The sequence below is a fragment of the Typopeltis vanoorti genome, chromosome 21, assembly GCF_054136105.1.
Source record: "Typopeltis vanoorti isolate ZY-2024b chromosome 21, IOZ_Tvanoo_1.0, whole genome shotgun sequence".
Lineage (NCBI taxonomy): Eukaryota > Metazoa > Arthropoda > Arachnida > Uropygi > Thelyphonidae > Typopeltis > Typopeltis vanoorti.
The window spans coordinates 91,032,777-91,048,130 of NC_143569.1; the positions used below are offsets into that span (position 1 = coordinate 91,032,777).

General features: G+C 36.3%; 1 protein-coding gene across 4 annotated transcripts in view; it reads left to right on the forward strand.

Moving 5' to 3' along the window:
* Positions 1-15,354, forward strand: part of LOC150095101 (retinol dehydrogenase 13-like) — a 161,033-nt gene that overhangs the window by 57,705 nt on the left and 87,974 nt on the right. For 2 of the 4 annotated variants that reach the window (XR_016550174.1, XR_016550173.1), the window contains exons 6-7: positions 530-737; positions 14,831-15,087. Coding sequence is in view for 2 of the 4 variants with exons in the window: in XM_090411553.1 (XP_090267679.1) it covers positions 530-737; positions 14,831-14,897 (275 nt within the window). In the remaining 2 variants the exon portion in view is untranslated. The remainder of the gene's footprint in view (positions 1-529; positions 738-14,830; positions 15,088-15,354) is intronic. The other 2 variants (XM_090411553.1, XM_090411554.1) reach the window with 1 other exon arrangement.

Genomic DNA, 15,354 nt, shown 5'->3' on the forward strand with positions numbered 1-15,354 from the left:
TTTCTTTATTGTGTGTGTGTGTATATTTTTAATTTGTTCATCGGTAAATAATTTCCTGGATTCTAAAAATAATGGATTTTAAAGTACTTGCATCAATTGGATATGAATTCTTATGATATTGTCTTTATAACAATATTTCATACTTATTTTCATAACACTCACTATGAACACAAGTTGATGCATCTTATAGGATACCTGAAGTCTGTACATATAACACACACTAATCAATCAGTTAGCCAGGTTGACAGTCAGTTTTGAAGTTTAAGTAATATTTGTTATATACACTTTGATATAAACAAATTGAATGAAATAATTAAATAATAAAATTTGAAATTTAAGTTTTGATTAACTGAAACTGTATAACTATTCAGAAAAGCAGTTTTTAGTTTGCATTTTCATTTCTGCCCATGAAATTAATTTCATTAGCTTTCATGGGTAGATTCATAGTAATTCAGTTTGACAAGTTTTTAGTTTATTTAATAAGATATAGAGTTTTCCTAAAATGTTTGAATTTTATTTGTACTCTAAGATTCTGAAGTACGAGTCTATGCAGTTCATCCTGGTATAGTTAATACAGAAATTACAAGGCACATGGGCTTTACAAAATCATTTTTTGCAACCATCTTTGTGTCACCTTTGCTGTGGTTATTTTCTAAGTCACCTAACCAAGGAGCACAGTCAGTCATTTTTTGTGCCCTATCACCTGATGTGGTTGATCTGAGTGGAAAATATTTCAGGTAATATTCTTGCAAATCAATAATGATTTTTTACTCATGAAATCTAATTAAATTACTCAAAATGCTAAATCAATATATATATATAGCAAAGTCCATTTTTGATGTTCACTTATAACTCAAGAATGAATTGACCAATCTTGATCATGTCTTCACCAATAGATAGATAGAGGATGTTCCAAAGATAGTTTATGTACATTTTCATCGATGTATACCCTCCAGATTATGGAGCCATGATTTTTTTTACCTCATTCCATTGCCTGCCTATGCATGTTCAACTAAATGTACTGGCTGAACTGTAGAAAATAGGTGCATACTATGTGTGACAAAAATGTAGATCCCCATGAGATCTACAAAAAAAACTCTGTTATTGAAGCAAATGAAGCAGCCAAGGCACATTGGTAGGTGCTCTATGGAGGGAAGAGGCTCGTCTTGCTCAGGCAAGAAATCATGGCCTAACACGAGCTGGCATGAGTTAGAAACATCCCATTCATGATGTCTGCCTGGTGAATAGCTTACTATACTGCAGTTTAACAGTATCTGGCCACTATTTTGCAAAGTTCTTTCATTATTACTATTATTATTATTACTATCATTATATTAATATCAGTGTTTATTAGTAGTTTTTATTTTTAGATTTTTAGTAGTTTTTATAATTATTAGTAGGTATTTTATTTATTTTTTCCAACATGCCATGATGGAGAGCAAATTCTATAAGTCACTCGATTCCTGCAGCAATGTGTATGAGGCTAAATAGACAGAGTGAAATTATTGAATTTTCTTGGAAGAATAAGGAACAGTCTGCTTTCTCTTACAATTGTAAGAGAAAGTAGACCATTCCTTAATCTCAATTGTAATATGAGATATTTCCCTGATTCAACAGTTGTGATTGGTACTATGACCATAGTATGTCAGCACTGTAAAGCACTTAAATATAGACTTGTATCGCCTGGAATGTGTTGATTGAATGGAAAGGTGAAACTAAAGGAAATCGCATTTCATTTAGCCTACCTTCAAGAAGCAAGGGCAAGTGTACCATTTGGCTGGAAGATTGTTGCCAGTTGAATCAATTGATCATAAATTTTTACAGATTTATTTTGTTTAAAACCTACACAAACATGCAGCTTTCTGTTGTAGACAGATCACAGGGTTCAACTCAGAAATTGCTAAAATTGAGTCTAAGCATCTCACATACATATGCTTAAACCAAAGTGAATTTCAGGTAGAAAATTATATGCATTTCTGCGATGCATTGCTTGTTGATGAAAATGTTCAAACATTGGCCAAATTCAAATATTGCCTTCTTTCATGGGAAGCTGTGTTATTTCCATGAAAAGAAACATATGATGCACAGTCCATGCGGACCTGTTAATCCAAACTCGCCATGCATGAAGAGATATCTAAGATCAGTTATCAATGAAACTCAAACTGGCGAGGATGGATATCCATGATATTATCGTGCTCCTTCAGATGGTGGCCGAATTGCTGCCATACATAATAGCCGAGGAACTTTTGAAATTGATAATTAGCATATATAGTTTTTAAATAACGAAACCTGCGGTGAGATCATAATTAAAAGATACACACATATTAACCACAGTAAAAATTACTTACTTGTAAATATTTCATCCTAAGTATCATCCATTGGGAAAAGTCTAAACTTTTACATAGATCTTTATATAAACATGAATGCTTATATAAAGAAAGTTCTCTAGCCCTACTACGCAGACCAAATTTAAACCGCAACAACGTTCTTACTATTCCTAAAGTATGGGAAATTGTCATACAAAATTGTGTAAAATAATTATTATTAGGTTCTTTTTTTTTATTATTATTATTTTTTTTTTTTTTTACTTCTGTAACGCGTTACGCACCTTTAATGAGATTCTGTTGTAATCATGCGCCCTAACTGTATGTTATTCCTATTATTGTTTAAACTACTGTACTGATGATGTCCTAAGATACTTAGGATGAAATATTTACAAGTAAATAATTTTCACTATGGTTAATATGTGTGTTTCTTTTAATTAGCATATATAGTGCCTTATAATCTGGTTTTGTCGCAAACCTTTAATGCACACATGAATGTTGAAATTTGCAGTTCTGTAAAATCCATCAAATATGTAAGTATAAAAAGCGCTCAGGCAAATCTATGTTTTGTTTGCAAAATGAATGTAGTGAAGTAGATCTATACCAAACCAGACGATGCATCAGTACCTCTGAAACTGTTTGACGGAATTTATCTTTTAATATTCTGAGCACCAGGGTCGCTTAAGGGTCAAAGCCAAATAACTGGGAGGAGACTTCCACATCGCCTTTCTGACCTAATGTCCAATCCTCTCCTTCACGTGGTGTGCCCCATTAGTAGGTATCTACTGGGAACTGAATGAACGAGGATGAGCTGGCAATTTGGGACTTAACCGACCAAATTCTACTCTCTATTGCTTAAAGCACAAAAGCATATGATGGTATAACATGAGAGTTCATGCCTACTGGGGCATCGACTGGTTAAACAAGGCCCCTGCTGTTTTTGTTCGGGAACCAGGCTGAACAGTGAAGAGTCAGCTACTGGAACAAGCTCCAACTCAATATCTAGAAGAAGAATAAACCCAGCATCAGAAGAACTGAAGATAGAAACCATCAATATAAGGAGTATTAATGGAAAGGAAATCGAACTTACATAATTAGCATTAACAAAAACAGATGAGATATTACTAAATAATAAGTATAGGATGCTATTTTCAGGTAATAATGATCAAGGAAAGGAAGGAGTAGCAATAGCAGCATTCAACATCAAATATGAAGATAAACTTCTTTATTGGAAGGCAGTTTCAAGTAGAGTTATGTGGGCAAACTGCAAAATGGGGAAATGGACAATGAAACTTATTTGTGCTTATGGTCCCACAGAAGGTTCTTCTCAGGCAGAAGTGTCGGAATTTTTGGAGTCATTAGAACAGGCAGCTGACAAATAAAATGGAAAAAGTGGTCCTTATTGGAGACCTGAGCAGCAGAGTAGGAAAGGAACCTCAGTAGGCATATAGGAACATTTTGGGAAAATTTGGAGAAAAGGGCAAAGCTAATAATAATGGTAAGTATTTACTGGACTTCTGCTCAGGACATGGACTAGCCATTACTAACACCATGTTTCATAAAGATGTGCACAAGTTCACATGGAGAGAAGACACAAGAAATAAGACAAGAATCATTAACTATGTCCTTGTTGATAGTGATATCATAATGCTAGTTCAGGATACAAGAGTGTACAGAGGATTCGAAATTGAAAGTGACCATTACTTAGTACTAAGCAGGATAAAAATGGATATCGTGTTGAAAAGAACAGTATGTAAGAAAATTTTAAAATGAATTAAAGTTGAGCAGCTTTTACAGGTAAATTGTAACCTCAACTATGCAAACATTATTGAAAAAAATTTACAGCAGTTTGAAAACAACAACCAAACCTTAGAGTGTCAGTGGCAAACCTTGAAGACATTGATGGATTCAGCAAGTTCCTAGCAAATAAGTCAACAGATGCCCTAAAAGAATACAGAGAAAAATGTTAGCGAACTAAGCTATGTGTAAAAGTAGCTAAACAGAAGTCATGGGAAGACTTTGGTAAGAATATATAAAATAAATATCAGGAAGGTGGCAAAATGTTCTGGTGGCTTTGCTTATAAATAAAGAAGCTTAAAAAAAAAAAGGAATCAAAGATAATAAAGGTGCCATGAAAACTGATAAGGATGTCCTAGTTATCTGAAGTAATTACTTTGAAAGACTGAGAAAATTTTCAAGAGGAGTACATGTCTTACTTGAGGTAGAAAAAGCCATGAAAAACTTGAAATGTCGAAAGGCAGCTGGAGTAGATGTTATTTGATCACAAATGCTTAAGTATAGAGGTATAAAAGTTTGGCACTGGCTACACTACAAAATTCAGAGCCTTTTCAGAGAAGTTTTCTCAAAACGAATATGCATGTTCACCTACATGGAGACTCTAATGCATATTCCTTCTCTTCAAAATTGTTAAAAATTGGCAATGATGAAGTACAGCAAAGAGACAGAAAAATTATATTAATACACCTAAATATTGGGAAAATTGTCCAAACTGCACACGAACTATTTTGCAGTGTCTACTGTTTGAAAGGTTTAATTTATTGTAAAAATATTTCATTCAGATTTAACAGGTAACAAAATTTCCAGAAGAATACTTGTATATATGTATAAGTGAAATTGTTAATGAAAAAACGAAATACAGTGGTATCTCGCTAATCTGAACTAATAAAAACCGCGCTCGTTCGGATTAGCGAATTTCCCCCCTTTAATTTATTGTAAAAATATTTCATTCAGATTTAACAGGTAACAAAATTTCCCAAAGAATGCTTGTATATAGGTATAAGTGAAATTGTTAGTGATAAAACGAAATACAGTGGTATCTCGCTAATCCGAACTAATAAAAACCGCGCTCGTTCGGATTAGCGAATTTCCCCCCGAGAGACCGCAATAACTAGCGTTTAAGACAAAAATAATAAGATTCTAATGGTACAATTCTGTAAATAAATGAAGTAACTGATAGAAAAAAGCTACTGTACTGTAATGTAAAACTTAAAAAATAATACAGTACACAAGTTGATTTTAGTAAAAAATTTAGTTTGTATATATCTGTATTGTTGAGTATTCTAATTTAATAAAATTGCGTAGTTCAGTACATAACTTAATTTGCGTAAAAAAAAAAAAAAATCACTTTCTTGTACGCAACACACACAAAAAAAAGTTTCACCAAATAACACACAAAAAAGTATTTTTATTAGCAATAAAATATTGTGGAATGGCGTATCATTCTGCTTAGCTCATTCTTGCACTCGTTAAAACTGTCAACTTGCCTCTTCATGTTTTACTTTTTTTTTTCTTCGAGTTCTTTATCGTCATCATCGTCTTCTAATTCATTCTGTAGCATCTGATTTGAAATCGAATTCACTTTCGGTTCTACCTGTGATCTATTCCGTAACATCTGTTTGTGAAATTTCAACATCAGAATTTATATTTTTAACCAAATTATGCACGTTTTGAATTTCCTCTTTTTGTGCATCACCATAGTTATCTTGATAAATTCTAGAAGGCCACAGTTTTTAACGACAGCGGTGATTCATGCCGACAATACAGTACGTACTATATTCTCTAGTATAACCGTACAATCCACAGTATGAAAAAAATACTGTACTGTAATAATAATAAAATAAAAAATAATAGTTAATTTAATAATTATTAAATAAAATGATAGCACACAAAATAATAATACATAACTTTTTTTCTTTCAAACCACAGTTCGGATTACTGGAGGATTTGGACTAAAGAGGTTCGGATTAGCGAGATACCACTGTAGTCTTTTAATTGTAAATTCTCCTATGTGTTATACTTTGTGTCCTTGTAAACCCAACAAGGGTTGAAATTTAGTGAAAAATATGTTAGCATGAGAAAGTTAGATCGACATAAACAATGAGATAATCAACTTATAAACATAACCCAAGCCAGTCACGTACTCGAAGACTAAGTTGCGCATGGGAACTCCCCGTGGAGAACTCTGCGAGGAGAGAATGGTACCAAGTGCAAGAATTTTAGGTGCTGGGTGGAAAAGGTGACATAGTAGGGAGAGCAGCTCAGGAAGGATATATAGAGCTTCGCGACGCGAACTCGTGTGGCCTTTTGCTTTTTTCTCCTTTGGATTCCTGTTCCAGTTTCTTGGAGGAGGAGTATGTGAGCGTGGTCGAGAAGAATGATATTCAGTGGCAGCTATGTGGCCAGTTAGCGATCCAGTGTGAGCGTAATCATCGGCACGGCAGAAAAGTCAGCACAGACCGAAACAACATGCAGGACCACATGGACCAATCCTGGCAGAGCAGCTTCGCCCACATCAGAGAAGGCAATTCATGATCTGAAGACAGCAAACCGTAGAAGGTAACAAGCCATGTGAATTTAATGAAAGATTGAGAGAGAAGACCAGAGAGATCCAGTTACTCGGTAATGTAGGAACTTTTTAATTCCTTTGTATACTAGAAAGAGTTAGAAAGCAATAATGTGCAGATATGCTTAGTGATTGGATTTATATGAATTGAAACAGGACTTGAGAATCTAGCCAGCCTGTAAATTGTGTCATGTCTGTAAATGAGATAGTGTAGAGTTAATGCACTAATGCGTGTCATAGCCTAGTATATCTTGAAATTAAATAGGGTAAATTCTTGTATAGGATTGTCAGATGTTGTAGGAATGAGTCAGTGATTTATACTAGTTGCACATATTGTCTAATGTTGAGAAAGATTAGGAATGTTAAGATTTTGTCTGTTTAACTCACTTAACTTGTGGAACAAATCTGAAAGCACACCCCAACTCAACATCACCAGAGTTAAAGATCGGTACTATCAACATAAGAAGCCTGAATGGCAAAGAAATGGAGCTAGCTGAGGAATTAGATAAGTACCAGATCGACATAATAGGGGTGACTGAAACAAAAAAGACAAAAACTGGTGAGATCTTTCTGAGCAATAAATACAATATTCAGGCAATAACAATCAAGGAAACGAAGGAGTAGCCATAGTATTCAACACAAAATACGAAGCTAATCTTCTTGAATGGCAGGTGGTCTCAAGTAGAGTGATGTGAGCAAATATCAGAATGGGGATTGAGACAATGAGACTTATTTGTGCCTATGGTTCTACTAAGGTAGAAGTGGAGGAATTTTTTGATGCTTTAGAGAAAGCAACTGACACAATGAAAAAGGAAAAGTTGGTCCTTATTGGGGATCTAAATAACAGAGTAGGAAATGATTGTCAAACATACAAAAATATTTTGGGAAAATTTGGAGAAAAGAGCAAAGCTAATAATAATGGCAAATACCTGTTGGATTTCTGCTCAGGACTGGTTATTATTAACACCATATTAACAACATAAAAATGTGCACAAATTCACATGGAGAGAAGAGGCAAGGAATAAGACAAGTCTCATTGACTATGTTATTGTTGATAGTGATGTTTTCTCCCTAGTGCAGGACACCAGAATGTACAAAGGATTTGAAATTGGAAGTGATCACTATTTAGTCTTGAGCATGATAAAATTGAATTTCATATTGAAAAGAATAACATGTAAGAAAGTTTTAAAGCAAATAAAAGTTGAGCAGCTCTGCTCTCAGATGTGAACTGTAGACTAAAATACACAAAGATTATTGAAGAAAAAATGAAAGAGTTTGAGAACAGGAACCAAACCTTGGAGATTCGGTGGCAAGCCTTGAAGAAAACCCTGATTGATTCAGCCAGAGATGCATGTGGTGAGGTTGTCTGCAAGGATAGAAAAATCAGAACTCCATGGTGGACACAGGAAGTTAAAGAGGCAATGAAGGAAAAGAAGAAAGCATATCAAAAGTTCCTGGCAAATAAGTCAGCTTTTGCTCTTAGAGAATACAGAGACAAATGTAGAAAGCAAAACACTGTGTAAAACTAGCTAAACAAAAGTCATGGGAGGACTTTGGCAAGAACATAGAAAATAAATATCAAGAAGGTGGTAAGATATTCTGGAGGTTGTTGAAGAAGCTTAGAAATGGAGGAAAGAGTGCTGTAAAAGGAGTTAGAGATGATAAAGGTGACATGAAAACGGGAGAAAAAGTATGGAGAAATAAAAGTATCCTTGAAGTATGGAGTAATTACTTCGAAAAATTGCTAAATGAAACAAGCAGTGATAGCACAGTGGTAAAAAACACTCAACAGGCATACAGTCAGGAATACATATCCATACTTGAAGTAGAAAAAGCTCAGGAGTAGATGATATTCGATCAGAAATGCTCAAGTATGATGGTATAAAAGTCTTACAGTATTTGCACTACATAGTTCAAAAGGCCTGGACAGAGGGACGAATTCCCGATGATTGGAGTAGAGCTCTCATAGTACCCAGATATAAAAAGGGAAATAAAACTGAATGTGAGAATTACAGAAGTATTTCCGTACTGAGTGTTATCTCAAGGGCTCACTTTAGTGAGTACGGGCATGGCAAACCAGAGGTACCTGATGCTGGACCATGCCTTACTTCATGTAATATATATCTGTTATATTAATCTGTAGACTGGTCCCTCCCCTTCTTTCTTTGCTTCTTTCTCCTCTCCTTGTTCCTTCACCCTGATGCTATTAGAGTATTCGAGGGCTAGGGGTGAGTCTTTCCTATCTTGCTAAGTCATTTCGTCTTATGCAGCCGCCGAAGGAGGCAAGCTAGCCTCAATAGGTGCTGGTCCCAAGCCCGGATAAATGTGAGGGTTGATGTCAGGAAGGGCATCCGGTCGGAAAACTTCAATGTCAGCTCAAACTATGATTATGAGTCGAAGTGAAAATGATATAAGGGCTAGGGCATTACCCCTTAAGCGATGCGCAGCCACATAGCCCTACAGCTGCGAGAAATGGACAAGGGCTACCGCATCAAGGGCAGGTGCGGTTAAAGAAGCGAGCCCAGCAGGTGGACAGGATGTTGCGAGTGGGAACACTGAATGTTGGAAGCATGACTGGAAGGGGAAGAGAGCTGGCAGACACGATGAGGAAGAGGAAGTTGGACATTTTATGTGTGCATGAGACAAGGTGGAAGGGGGGAAAGGCAAAGGAACTGGGAGATGGATATAAATTGTTCTACTCTGGAGTGAATAACAAGGGAAGAAATGGTGTAGGAATTGTGGTGTGTGGCAGAATGAAGGGTGAAGTACTGGACGTAGGTAGAAGGAATGACAGGATCATGCGAATGAAATTGGGTCTTGGAGAAGAGCGGGTGGTCGTATTATGTGTATATGCCCGGCAAGTTGGTTGTACAGCAGAGGAAAAAGATGAGTTCTGGAACGTGTTAGATGAAGAAATGAGGGAATTGGAAGAAAATGATATGGTGATTGTTGGAGGAGACTTGAACGGACACATAGGAAGACAGAATAGAGTTTGATCTGGCAATTGTGAACTCGTTTTTCTACAAGAGGGAAGAACATTTGATAACATTTAGGAGTGGTAACAACAGCTCACAAATTGACTACATTTTAACTAGAAGAAAACATCTTAAGGTTTTGACAAATTGTAAAGTAATTCCAACAGATCAAGTAGCACAACAACACCGACTGCTGTGCGCAGACTTTAAAATAAGATCGAAGATAAGAACTTCTGGATGCCGTGGAATGAAGACAATTAAGTGGTTTCGCTTAAAAGAGGAGAGTGTGAGGAATCGTTTTAGGGAGAGGGTGTTAGAGAGGATTTCAGATGGACTGGAAAGTGTACAGGATTGGTGGAAACATAATTCAAAAGTAATCCTGAGCTGTGCAATCGAGGTGCTTGGTGAGACATCTGGAAAGATTAGAGAGCAGAAGGAGGGTTGGTGGTGGAATAATGATGTACAAGTGGCAGTGACAGCTAAGAGAAAGGCAAAGCAGAAGTGGGATGAGTCAAGAATGGAAGAGGACAGAGAGGTGTACAAGGAGAGAAAGCAAGAAGCCAAGAGAGTTGTGGCACAGGCGAAGGCCATGGCATATCAAGACCTGTATGATCAATTAGAAACAAAGGAAGGACAGAGAAAAATTTACCAACTAGCGAAATGTAGAAATAAAGCAGCAAAGGACATCTTACATGTGAGGCAGATCAAAGATGCTGAAGGAAGAGTATTATGGAGGGATGTGGATATAAGAAACAGATGGAAACTATACTTAGAGGGACTTTTGAATGAGGAAAACGCAAGGACTCTCAGAGGAGATGGGCAGCCTTCTGAGGGGATGGTGCAGAACATCAGTAGAGTGGAAGTGACGGAGGCCATGAAGAGACTGAGGAATGGAAAATCGGTGTGCCCCGACAGAATTCCAGTGGAGGCATGGAAGGCACTGGGGGAAGAGGGAATTGACCTGCTGTGGAGGGAGAGTACTCTTGTCCCCATCTACAAGGGTAAAGGGGATGAACAAGACTGTAAAAATTACAGAGGAATAAAGTTGATGTCCCACACAATGAAAATCCTAGAAAGGGTTCTTGATGGTAGATTGAGGAAGGAGGTGGAGATTGCAAAGGAACAATTTGGCTTCATGCCTGGTAGATCAACAACAGATGCTATCTTTGGGTTATGACAGATGATGGAAAAATATCGAGAGAAACAAAGGGAGCTACATCTGGTATTTATTGATCTGGAGAAAGCATACGATAGAGTGCCAAGGCAAGAAGTCTGAGGGAGAAGAAGGTGCCGGAGAAATATATCAGGTTGGTGTGGGAAATGTACAGAAATGTGAAGACAAGTGTTCGGACCTGTTTGGGACAGACAGAAAGTTTTCAAGTAACAGTTGGCTTGCATCAAGGGTCAGCATTAAGTCCGTTTCTGTTTCATATTGTGATGGAGGTGGTAACAGAGGAGGTGAGAGAAGATGCACCTTGGACAATGTTGTATGCAGATGACATCTTGTTGTGTGTAGATTCAAGAGAAGAAGCGGGAACTAAACTGGAAAGATGGAGAAAAGTTCTGGAAGAGAGAGGTATGAGACTGAGCAGAAGTAAGACAGAGTATATGTGTTGCGCAGTGGGTGGCGGCCAGGAGACAGATCTCGAGCTGGAAGGAAATGTCATCAGAAAGGTGAGAGACTTTAGATACTTAGATTCAACAGTGGAAGAAGATGGAGGAGCTGAGAAGGAAGTAGGATGCAGGATACAACATGGTTGGAGGAACTGGAGGGAGATGGCTGGAGTGTTATGCGATAAGAGGGTGCCGATCAATCTGAAAGGCAAAATTTATAGGACAGTAGTGAGGCCAGCTATGACATATGCTATAGAAACTGTGGCCCTGAGGAAAAATAATATCAGCAGGATGGAAGTAGCAGAGATGAGAATGCTTAGGTGGATGTGCGGTGTGACCAGCAAGGATCGTCTGAGAAATGACTTATGTCAGGGGAACAGTGAAAGTTATGAACTTAGGAGTGAAAATACAGGAGGCAAGGTTGAGATGGTTTGGTCATGTGATGAGGAGGGAGGACGAATATGTGGGAAGAAGGGTCATGCAGATGGATGTGCAAGGAAGGCTGAAACGTGGGCGGCCAAAGAAGAGATGGAGGGAGCTGGTAGAAGAGGACTTGAAGATGAAGAACTTGGATGTGGTGACAGCCCAAGACAGGAAGGTGTGGAGGAGACTCATTACAAACAGTGACCCCACTTAAGTGGGAGAAGCTGCAGAAGAAGAAGATTTCCTTACTGAGTGTTTCTGGCAAGGTTTATGCAAGTATACTTGAGAAACAGCTGAGAAGGATTGTGGAAGAAAAGCTTGGTGAAGAACAAGCTGGATTCAGGCCAAATAGTGGCTGTCAGGATTAGATCTTCACTTTACGACAAATAGTTGAGAAAGCATGGGAATATAACAAAGATCTGTATTTTAAGTTTTGTCGATCTGGGAAAGGCATATGACAAGGTGCCAAGAGAGAGAGAGAAGCTATTCAATATGCTACAGTTATATGGTGTCAATGGGGCATTATATCAAGCAATGCTTAGTCTTTATTTGAGAAGTCAGCAGTTAGGATTGAAGGAAGTACAGGAAGAAGGTTTAATGTTAAGTCTGGTATGAGACAAGGATGTACATTATCTCCTCTGTTATTCATTATCTATATGGATAACATTATGTAGTAAAGTGTTATTAAACATGATTTCAGAATTGGAGATGTTAATGTCAGCTCTTTTCTTTATGCAGATGATGATATCCTTCTAAATAAATCCGCTACAAGTTTGCAAGATTCCCCTGACTAAATTGTAAAACTATTGTAATAGATATGGTATGAAGGAGACAAAGACAATGAAAATAGGTAGAATCATGAAAATGTCAACAGTGTTGTGAACAGAGAACCTGTGGAACAGGTAAAACATTTCAGCTACTTAGGCACGATTTTAGTGAAGATGGTAAATTAAATATGGAAATAGACAACAGAATAAACAAAGCTGGTATGGTAGGAAGTCAATTGAATAAATTCATATGGAATAAGAGAGAAATTAGTCAGAACACTAAATTAGCTATAAAGGACAGTGTTCAAACCAGTTTTAACTTATGGATCTGAGAGCTGGGTCAGAAGTAAAACACTTGACCAAAGACTAGAGACCACAGATATGAGAGTCCTGAGAAAGATTAGGGGTGTGAACAGATGGCATCAATGGCAATATCATATTAAAAACGAGGATATTAGGAAATAACTTGACATTGTCAGCATCCAGGAATGTGTTAGCAGAGCTAATCTCTGGTGATATGGTCACTTAAACAGAATGGGCGAGGAAAGATTTGCAAAACAAGTGTTTCTCTGCCAGGTTGGCAGGAAAACGACCCAGAGGAATACCAAGTTATAGGTGGATTGAAGTACAAAGTGCCTTAGACGATACAAATATAAGATCTGATAATGTTGGAGTCTTGACAAGTAACAGACTTATTTGGAGGAAAATTGTAGATAGGAAGTTAGTAATGATGTAAATTTTTCATGTAGTACTATGATATCCTGTACACCCCTTGAGGTACATGTCAGGAATTTGATGATGATGATGAACTTGTAGGGGAGATTTAGCTTAATTAAGTAACCTTTAGTAATTGTGTATTGTATTAGTATGATGAATAAATCTTTTTTCTTACCTAACAAAATTTCCTGTTCTGAAATCACAATGCACCACTCATTAAAATAGAATCATTAGTCGAGGATTGCTAAGACCAGAATAAGGGAAAAAATTTAGACATATAAGATTTTGGAATTGGAAGTATTAATTGCTTGATTGTCGATAAGTGTGTCATTCTGAGAATCAACTCCCTGGCAAAGAAGCTTCTCTTGTCTAAGAATTTAGATGGCGCAGCTTCAACAAATAAATTTTTCCAAATTCTGATACGGAGTTAATTCCAGAATTGTAACAAAGAATTTTGGCTCTAGCCTGAAGCAAATTTCTTTGTCTATCGAGTTTTGCACACGCGAACAATTATAGTAGTTGCCACAAAGTAATTAGAAGTTAATTGGAATTGATACAGGTAGCACGGTAGAAACAAGCTCGAGAATACGTATTAAGTATAATCACTTAACAAGTACAATAAGTAAGGTTAGGCTATCTAACAATTCACAATAGCTACTAAAATATATAAATAATAAATATAAAGAATTTAACACTACCTATCTATTGAAAACATAACAGAAAAGTCACCTTCTTGGTTCAGGGTATCCTCGCACCTCGAAATGATGCTGTGTCAGTAATGAACAAGTTGGCTCTTAATAGGGTTAATGGATCTGTTAATGTTTACAAATCAGTAGATACTCCTGTGGATGTTGATGATTCAGTTCATTTTCCCATGGAATTTTTAAATTTGCTTAATCCACCTGGATTGCCTGGTCATGAAATTAAATTGAAAATAGGTGTTTCTATTATGTTGCTCCAAAAAATCTGCCCCCTCCCCAAATCTTTGCAATGGAACTAGGCTTCAAGTAAAATCGTTGAAACCAAATATGATAGAAGCTGTGATATTTACAGGTCCTGTTATTGGAGAAATTGTCTTCATTCCCCAGATAACCCTCATTCCTTCAGACTATTCATTTACATTCAAACGGTTATGATTTCCAAACTCTTATTGCAATGATGATTAATAAATTCCAAGGACAGACCCATAGATATGCAGGTTTAGATTTAAAAGGTGAATGTTTCAGACATGGGCAGTTATACTCGAGTTAGCAGTCCTGAGAATTTGATTATTTTTGTCGAGGATGATGAAGCTTCTAATGTTTCATCATCATAAAGTGTTAACACTCACTATTGTACACCATGATGAAAGCACCAAATACTCGAGTAAATACCCTGAAGTGAGCCACTGGCAGTATAAATTCACCTCGTGAAGCAGGAGGGCTCAGATAGTTTAATTATAAAAGAGAAAGAATCCAAGACTTTAATCTATGCTATAAAGATAGCAAATTAAAATCATATTTAAATTTTCTGAATTAAAAGCAAAGAGAATAAATTGCCTTTTTGAAAAAAAAAAGAAAAAATCATTTATATAAATCTTTATTATTATTATTATTTTATATATATATTTTTTTTCTTCTAAGATATCTGGCTTTTGTTTTCTTGTAGCAACTGCCAGGAAACAGAACCTTCAGAATTAGCTAAAGATGATGAAGTGGCTAAAAGACTATGGTTGGTGAGTGAGAACTGGACACAGTTAAGGAAATAATCTTTGTTTGGAGATATAAGTTGTTAATATAGAAATTTGTGCAGAATAACTTAGAAATAATTCAGTAGCCAAAATCATTTTGAGAGGCTGCCAGCTTAGAAGGAAAGAGAAATTCCAAAAGCATCTTACATGTTGCAGGTCCATCAAAAGTTATGAGGTATGGATTTAAATCTGTGAGTGCATTTATAATTTTCTTCCTTTTTTTACCATCTCGGCTATTGGTATGGTATTTTTTCAATAATTTCTACCCGAAAAATTTTATTTATTTTAATAGTTTTTATATATGCATTGTAAACTGTAATAATTTTTCAGAAATTATTTTAAGTTAATTGAAACTTAAGAAAAATACTCATATTTATAAATTTAGGGACACAAAAACACGTGTTGAACAGATTATTTTATTAATTACTAATAAAATAAAACT